The sequence below is a fragment of the Sinocyclocheilus rhinocerous genome, unplaced genomic scaffold (assembly GCF_001515625.1).
Source record: "Sinocyclocheilus rhinocerous isolate Xijiao unplaced genomic scaffold, SAMN03320098_v1.1 scaffold3916, whole genome shotgun sequence".
Taxonomy (NCBI): Eukaryota; Metazoa; Chordata; class Actinopteri; order Cypriniformes; family Cyprinidae; genus Sinocyclocheilus; species Sinocyclocheilus rhinocerous.
This window is the reverse complement of record NW_015643503.1, coordinates 178,764-188,533: the sequence shown is the minus strand read 5'-3', so window position 1 is coordinate 188,533 and position 9,770 is coordinate 178,764. Positions and strand designations below refer to the sequence as shown.

Here is a 9,770-nt window from a genome sequence, read left to right as displayed (position 1 = left end):
TTTTTGTCAGTTTTGTCAGTGTTTACACTAAGAATTGAGCATTGAGAGGTTCTGAAATGGTTCCTTTAAAGAGTACAAGAGGTACAAGAGCTCTACGTGATTTATTGCGTTATTCATACGAACATTACCTGCGCAATAACTTATATACTTCATGCTGACACAGAATATCCAACCCGACCTCACGAAAGTGCGTATAAATAGTACGCCAAATAAAAACGAAAACTCGTGGTATTGATACGCAAAAGTGGACTTTGGCGTGTATATGCTACGCGATGGGTAGGTTTAGGGTTGCGGGGTAGATGCATATCATATGCACGCCAAATTCCATTTTTGCGTATCAATACCACGAGTTTTCGTTTTTATTTGGCGTACTATTTATACGCATTTTCATGAGACCGGGCTCCAATATCCGTGATATGATATATAGCCTAGATTGCGGTTTTCCGCATTTAAAAGAGACTTTGGATAAAAGCGCCTACATTTGAATGCATATATAACTTATTGGATCTGAGAGAGAGGGAGGGGTGGAGGGATGGAGGGAGGGGTTTGTGCCGGTTTTGTCCGTCTCTAATTAGCCGCAGCCTCCTCACTTCATCTCACTGTCACACCGAGCACCGAGCCCCGAGCACCGGACACCGGACACCGGACCCCCCGCCACTGATGCCCGCTGGAGCTCAGAGAGACAGACACACAGCATCCGAGAGACTGCAGATAAAACTGACAGACAGTCAGCGCCGAACTAAAGATCCATTACAGACAGACAGAAGGAGAGAGAGAGAGAGAGAGAGTTTATAGTCATGATGTCCTACATGAAGCAGCCTCATTACTCGGTGAACGGCTTGACTCTGTCCGGTACCGGGATGGATCTCCTGCACTCCGCTGTCGGTTACCCCAGTGAGTACTGACCGAACCCCGCTTCCATTTCTGATCCACGAATTTACTATTTCATCATTATAGCCTACTAATGAGAATTTAGATGTTATTTAACGCGTTAAACTGCGCGCAAAGGTGATGATCAGCTTATCTTTATTATTTATTAATATTATTTTATGTATTAGTTTAAGCAGCGACTTTAGAAAATTGCAAAATCACAGTTAAGCATTCTTAAATATAAACGCACTTTTATATATATATATATATAATTTTTAAAAAAAACTTGCGCTGCACTGACTTTAAAACATGTTTTATAAACATTACGTCATTTATTTATGAATATGACTTATGCTAATTTTTCTTACACAGAATGTCAAGAAAAATATTTTTGTGTATTGCTCAGCTTGTTTATTAAAAATACTCAATTCTTCTATCACGAGTAAATCCAGTACTATAATCGAAAAGCGTTCGCCGGGTACGAACATTAGTCTACTGAATTTCCTAATTATTTCGTAAAAAAAAAATTTGAATTTTAAGTTTTAAAATATGAACATGAGAGTGATGAACTATAAACTCAGTTCCGATAATTCTAATATAAATAATATTCATATAATTTCAAATCAGATGGTGATTTATTTCGTAAAAGTCTTGACGGGGTTTTATTAGCCAGACGAGAAATAATGATCATTGTAAACACGAATGAATAATTCCTAATAATACTGCTGATTGCGCTCATTAACGCGCGTTTCCCGATTAGAGAATATTAGTTAATTCCTGCATTATAATCCTCAGAGATGTAAGACAAATTCAAGAATGTTAAATGTCAGCTTTATGCAAGAAAAAACCACATCTCATCCATAGACATTTCATAAATTCATGCTTGCAAGTGTGGACTTAAACAACTAAACGATTAAACTTTTGAGCATATTTGGGAACGACTGAAGTGTTAAGTAGATGGATAGATGATGCATGGATAGATGGATGCACATGAAAGACTATCTGTGTTTGTGTTTGTGTGGTTTATCTTCAGACACTCCGCGGAAGCAGCGGCGCGAGAGAACCACCTTCACGCGCGCGCAGCTCGACATCCTCGAGTCACTGTTCGCCAAGACACGCTACCCAGACATCTTCATGAGAGAGGACGTGGCTCTCAAGATCAACCTGCCCGAGTCCAGAGTCCAGGTGAGTCCTGCAGAGCCCAGCAGAGCTTCAGCAGAGCCCAGAGACGCCTGGCTTCAGCGGGGAACCCCTGGGACATGCCACAACCATGGGGCTTTCTAATGCGCAAACCGGGTGTCTATAGCCATCATTCTGGGTAGAGCCATAGGTCTACAGTGGGAAATATTCTTCTCAATATTAAAATGTTAAATATATATCAAAAATTAAACATGGCGCTTCTCTAACTAATGTATATAGTGGAAAATATTCGGATTATTAAAATGTTCTTCCCACTAAAATGGTTCAAGAAAGTGTTCATTGAAAGGTTTTTGGGGATTAATATTATATTATATACATTATATATTAAAGATATATTCGTTTTTGTTAATATTTCGATTAGATTTTATTTTTTTTAATTCTGTTTTCATTTTCATTTTAGTCATTTTGTTGTGTTTTTGTCATTTTTATTAGTTTGTGTTCGTAAATACGTCTATATAGTTTTTTATAAGGTTTTATTTCATTACATTAAGTTAAACTTTTTGCATTATTGACACACTATTTTCATATTTAATGCTGTTCAGTTGCTTTGACACAATCTGTATTGTTAAAGGCGCTATATAAATAAAGGTGACTTGACTTAAACTTTTATTTCATTTTAAGTAGCAATTTTTTCTTTCTTTGTCTTTTTTAATGGTTTTAGTTTTAGTTAATAAGTTACAGTACAACCTTGAAGAAATTATAAAAGCAAAGCAGTGTTGGCAGCACTTGTTCACATGAATCACCATTCCTTGATTTATTTTATTGTTGTATTTTGTTTTATTATTTTATTTCTATTACGACTGGATTCTTTTCTATGAATGCACACATGTATTTCTCTTCTGAAAAGCACTTTATAAACACTGTTTTTACTTAAACTCTAATTCTGCCGTTGAGAGGAACGGGACACTGACTGAGAGAGACCCGTCTGTGTTTTGCAGGTGTGGTTTAAGAACCGTCGTGCGAAGTGCCGTCAACAGCAGCAGCAACAGACCAGCGGCCAGACCAAACCCAGACCGCCGAAGAAGAAGTCGTCTCCGGCCCGAGAGCCCAGCGTCAGCGAGCCCAGCGCCAGCACCAACGGCCCCTACAGCCCTCCGCCTCCTCCGGCCCCGAGCTCCAGCTCCACCAGCGCCACCGTGTCCATTTGGAGCCCGGCCTCCATCTCTCCGCTTCAAGACCCGCTGTCGGTCTCCAGCACGGCCTGCCTGCAGCGCTCCAGCGCCTACCCCATGACCTACAGCCAGGCCCCGGCCTACGGGCAGAGCTACGCCGCCTCCTCGTCCTACTTCACCGGGCTGGACTGCAGCTCGTATCTGTCCCCCATGCACCCGCAGCTGTCGGCCACAGGGGGCGCTCTCAGTCCCATGGGTGCAGCGCTCAGCCAGTCCCCCGCCTCGTTCTCGTCGCAGGGCTACACCGCCGCGTCGCTGGGCTTCGGCGCCGTCGACTGCTTAGACTACAAAGACCAAACGGTGTCCTGGAAGCTCAACTTCAACGCTGCGGACTGTCTGGACTACAAGGACCAGAACTCCTGGAAGTTCCAGGTCCTGTAGAGCATCTAGAAGAAGCTTCGCTGCACTTCTAAAAGGCTCCAACATGGGTCAGCGATGCCATAAACAGACGGTTTTTGGTTCCCCAAAGAATCTTTGAGTGAACAGTTCTGAAAAAAGTGTAAAAGAATCTGCTGGGAAAAAAAAAATAGAACCCTACAGTGTTACGGTAACGCATTACAAGTTACGCAATCAAATTACATTTTTCAATGTAACTAATAAAGTATTACTTTTAAATTTACAATGAAATATAAGAGTTACTAAGTAACGGCAGTTACTTTGTTTTCTCATGTGTTGACTGACCGCTCTCCTGTCAGAAATCAGAGAATCGGAGGATCTTCCTTCAGCCTGAAGATTATTCATTTCACTTTTGGTGTAAAAAATATAACTTTTGGGTTTTTTGTTATTAAAAACGAGTAGGCAAGCCCAGAACAGGTGACATTACTTTCCATAAAAAGTAACTAAGTAATGCAATTATTTACTTTTTCATGGGAGTAACGCAATATTGTAACGCATTACTTTTAAAAGTAACTCTCCCCAACACTATTTGCAATGGTTTTCTAATGGGAATTGTATTGGTTTTAATGGAAACTGTCACGGTCCTCTACTGGTAATTTGCTGCCTTCTATTGGTGGCATGTTAAAACCACTGAATACTAATGAGATTTTGCCCAAAACACACTACTGGAAACCATTTGAGTCACTCTTAAAAATAAAGGTCCAAAATGTTTTTTTTTCCTCCCACCGATGCCATAGAAGAACCATTCTGGGTTCCCCAAAGAGCCTTTCATTGAACTACTTTTCTTAGTGAGAAGAACATTTTAATAATCTTTTTCCACTATAAAGAACCTTTTGTGGAATGGAAAGCTTCCATGGAAGCCAATGAAGAACTTTTATTCTTTAGCGTGTAATGGTTTTAATGCTTAACAGTTGATGGTTTGTAATGTTTATAATGGTATTTGTAGTGCAGACCATTAGAGCTTCTGTCATGGTTTCATTGCCATTGATGGTTCCAAAAACCTTTAACATCAATCGAACCACTAAAGGTCCTTAGGAACTTTAAAAAAAGGAAGAAAACCTGAACTGAAAGGTTCAAGGAGCCCAAAATGGTTCTTCTATGGCCTTTATATTTAAGAGTGATATTGTTTTTTGTTCTTTTTCAGCAGCTTTTTCCTTTTGTCCAGTGGAAAGGTTCCATGAAGAACCTTTATTTTTATGAATGTGGATAACGAGATATTCTGAACCGTTCACGCACGAGTGAAGCGTTTGGACGACATGGACAGAAGTACAGCAGACTGTCCCGTGTAGATGGAGATGTTTCTAACTGAATAACACTGAAGGAGGTGTAGCTGGTAGATGATAGACGTGCTGAGATGATGCACAGCTCAGATGTTTAGTGCAGTGGTTTACATCTCAAAAATCATCATCATCATCATCTGAACTGCTGAAGCACAGTCTTGTTGTTTTAGGAGGTTGACCATTAGGCTAGATGATATTTCAACCTTCAGAATCCCAAATGTTTGTGAATAAGCTGCTTTTGAAACTAAAGAACGAACTGCAACGTCCCGCTCAGAGACTCCAGGAGAGCAAAGCATGCTGGGACACGTGAACTCTAGCTGAAGATGTTTCGTTTATATGTTTTCTTAATTGATATTTTGATTAGATCAAGCATCTGTTGTTCCTTCTAAACCTGTGAAACGTTCGGTATTTACTCTCATTTACACGACGGTGATTCTGAGACGTCAAACTTTACTTGAATGAAATCACGTGTTGAGTTAAATGGAGTTAATCAACCCACAAACTCTCTCTCGCTTGACGTCTAGATGCTGCCAACAATCAGCGTTTGTTTTCTTGTCAATCTCAGGGGTTTCTCACGCTCACAGACGCAGAGCTTTCATTGTTTGTAAATCATTGCTCTCTTTTCTGATTCTGTCTTTCTTTGTAATGTCCTGCTTTTTCATTGTGTTTGCATTTAGAGTCTTGTAGATTTGAAACTTTTAATGAATTATAAATAAACATTTCTTTCCATAAATACAGGACAGGTCAGTTTTTTTATATAATTTTAGTATGTTATAATTCTATTTTGTTATATAGCATAATAGATTTTTAGAATCATTAAGACTTGGCAATATTTTCATGACTTCAAAATGAATGCAGAGAGGGAATAAATGAATGAATGATAATAATCATGATAATAATAAAAATACATTTTATCAAAATGGTAAAATATCTTGATGGTTTTAAAATGAGCTTTATTTTCCTGATGCTCAATCGTTTCCTTTGATTTTGGAATTAAATATGAGCTGGACATGTTTTTTCACCCAATGAAAACACACACACAACACACACACACACACACACACACACACTCGCACGCGCACTCTCTCACACACACACACACTGATACACACACACTGATACACACACACCCACACAAGTACACTCCTGTGACCCTTCCCTCCATCTCTCTTTGTTTTTTGCATCTCTCTCTTACAGCTACACAACACAACACAGGATGGACAAACACGGTTTAATTTCAAAGACTGTGTGTGTGTGTGTGTGTGTGTGTGTGTGTGTGTGTGAGTGTATGTGTGTGTGTGATTTCAAACCTAGAGGAAAATTCTGAATAACTGAAAAAAGTTCCTCTCACCCATTATATCCATTTTTAAAGTATATTTTCTTTCACACACACTTCTGCTGACACACATCACTCCATTCAAGAACAAATACATTCATCCATCTTTAAAAACAGATATAAACTCATACTAAGTCTCATTTACCTACAGCTTGTTTTGTAGAAACGATCCTGAATTTGACCTTCATCATCATCATCATCGAGTCACGTTTCATCTGTAAAACAGAAACTATCTGAAGTGATTATTAGAAAGCCTCTCGCAGCAAACCAAACACTTTCAGTCTCATTGAGTTAGTATGGACAAAAAATAGAATGGAAGTCAATGGGAACCAAAACGGTTACGTTCCAAACATTCTTCAAAATCTCTTCTTTTGCGTTTCACAGAAGAAGAAGTCATACAGCTTTGAACGACATGAGGACAGTAAATGATGACAGAATGATGATATTTGGGTGAACTGTCCCTTTAACAGCAATCAAACACCTCCATCAGTGTTTTGATAACTTTACATTTGGCTGTTATCTCTGAAATGTAGAGAATTAATAGAGGGACGAGTGTAATTACACACTTCCATCTCTCTCTCTCTCTCTCTGTCTGTAGTTTGTTATTTTTACTGATCTAATTTAGCAAATGTTTCAATCCTCTTAGGCTCCGGCGCTGTTCAGAGTGAATTAGTCTGGATTATTGTGTCTCTCTCACTCTCGTTTAGTCTTTTCTTCTCAGTGTCTTGCTCAGAATCAGAATCAGAATCAGTGGGTCAGTGAGTTTCAGACCTGATCTTCATCCATCTTCTCCATGAAGACCTTCAGTTTCTTCCGTCTGTGAGAAGATTCAGTGCAGGCTAACACACAGTGTTGGGGGTAACGCATTACAAGTAACACGAGTTACGTAATCAGATTACTTTTTTTAAGTAACTAGTAAAGTAACGCATTACTTTTTAATTTACAAGAGAATATCTGAGTTACTTTTTCAAATAAGTAACGCAAGTTACTTTGTTTCCCATTTATTGATTGACAGCTCTGGTGTTGCCATGGTGACAGAAATCAGAAGATGTTACTGTAGTTCTAAAATAAATATGAATATGCATTAATTCATCTCACTCACAAAAAACAAAACAAACACAGATTCAGTATTCCTCAAAATGAATAAAAATAATGCAACTCAGAATATGACGTAAACCTGCAATAATTAAATGTTAAACAACACAAATATCCTTTATGTATTTAATCCCATTCTATTAACCAATGTCTTCGATGATCCAGTTCAACCGTACTAATAATCACAAATTACTCCATTGCTGAAGTGTGTTGAAATGTCTTCTTCTGCATTCTACTGTACGGACGTAAATTTACTTTCCCTTCAGCCCGAGGCTTATTCATTTCACTTTTGGTGTGAAAAGGCTTTTATATTTGCCAAAAATAGAACTTTTTTATTTTAAAAACAAACAAGCAAACCCTGTCCAGATTTAAAAAGTAACGCAAAAGTAACGTAACGCATTACGTTCCATAAAAAGTAACTAAGTGACGTAATTAGTTACTTTTTTATGGAGTAACGCAATATTGTAACGCATTACTTTTAAAAGTAACTTTCCCCGACACTGCTGACGTCCAGTAACATCTAGAAAACAAGCGATATTTATTACAGCAACAAGAGATGCGCATGAGCCGTGTTCAACACTGGACCCTTAAGACCTTCTCCATTCTGACAAAAGTACTGCAATGTATTGAGCTACTTATATATACTCACATTCTGTCTGAATTCATCCACGTCTCTCATTTTCTGAATCAAATCTCTAAAAAAAACATTGGCGTTAACTCCTGCTGTTACTGTACACTTACTGTACATTTGATTAAATAATGTAAACAACATGAATAAGTGCTTATGAAATGTCTACCTGAGCATTTGATCAGGCAATTAAAAATAATAATAATAGCAAAATAATTTCCTATTATAATATAAAAAAAGATATCATGATATACAGTAACACTTTTGGAGATCAGTATCGATTTTTAGCCAGAAGAACAGAAAACACTGAGACTGAAGGCATTGTTTACACATTATCTTTATATATATTTGATTAAATTCCTCCAATTTATATTTGAAGGTTATTTTTCTGTGGCGTCACGTCTCTCATTCATTAAATTTCATGGCTCACTTCTGAGGCTCTTACTCACTTTCATTATATACTAATGTCTGGAACACATCAGTATAATCTTTGCTGTTTTGCATTGGAGAAACCTGAAAAGCTCTTTCCAAACTAACACTGCACTCATGTCTATTAAGTGCATGTGAAACAAACTAAATCAGTCAGTCTGACGTGTTGAAGGCGTCTCGCTCTTTCTCCAGTCTCCTGTGTTTTTGAGCAGCTCCTAATCTCTCTATTCTGTCTAATCCAGGCCTGACCTCAATCCAGTGATGTAATGGGTCATGTGACCCTGACGGTTTCCACCAATCAGAGCACTTCACACGTTTGCGGACGCGAGTGACTGAAAACATGATTCAGAAAGAAAAAGACATTCTTTTGCACAGTGTTTGTGTTACTCTGTGATCATTAGACCTGATTCTATAGGACTGATAGGAGCTGCTACACTCGAAGAAAACTCTGGGAACTTTCACTCAGAAATAGCTAATGAATTTCACAAATAATTACCGAAAGACCGAAATAGTATTTTCTTGTAAAACATACTCCAGTAATATTCATGTCTGAAGAATCATTTGTTAACTAAAACTAAACCTGCAGTCAGTTTCATTACCTGAAACAAAAAGTATTAACTTAAAAATAACTGTAAAAAAAGTGGACGTACTAAAAGTATTAAAAAATAAATTGAAATAATAAATTGCAGGTAAATACAAATATTTTTGTAAAAAAAAAAAGATAATTGCACAAAATTTCAAGTAAAAGGAAAACTGAAAACGTAAAAATGAAAAGTAATTCAAAATATTAACGAATACTATAATAGCATAAAAACTGTACTAAAATAACAATGGTAGGATTTTATTTATTTATTATTTCATGTCCAACACTGAAATTATCTAGAGACAGAGAGAAAGACAGCTGAGCACGCGCTCTCACTAAGCTCCTCCCCCATCTGTCTGTAGTGCAGTGTGACCTGACACACACACACACACACACACACACTCACACACTCACACACTCACACACACTCACACACTCACACTCACACACTCACACACACAAACAAACTCACTCACATGCGCACACTTACACACTCACACACACACACACACACACACACACACTCACACACTCACACACTCACACACACTCACACACTCACACTCACACACTCACACACACAAACAAACTCACTCACATGCGCACACTTACACACTCACACACACACACACACACACACACACACTCACTCACTCACACACACACACACACACACTTACACACACACACGCACACTTACAGTATCTCACAGAACGGAGTACACCCTCACATTTTTGTAAATATTTTATTATATCTTTTCATGTGACAACACTGAAGAAAT

General features: G+C 38.2%; 1 protein-coding gene across 1 annotated transcript; it reads left to right on the top strand.

Annotated features, from left to right (window-relative positions):
- The first annotated feature begins 515 nt into the window (after positions 1-515).
- LOC107757328 (homeobox protein otx5-A-like) lies at positions 516-3,758 on the top strand. Its single transcript, XM_016574774.1, has 4 exons — positions 516-524; positions 771-894; positions 1,904-2,055; positions 3,009-3,758. The coding sequence occupies exons 2-4, from the start codon at positions 798-800 to the stop codon at positions 3,621-3,623; spliced, it is 864 nt and encodes a 287-aa protein (XP_016430260.1). The 5' UTR covers positions 516-524; positions 771-797; the 3' UTR covers positions 3,624-3,758.
- Positions 3,759-9,770: the final 6,012 nt, after the last annotated feature.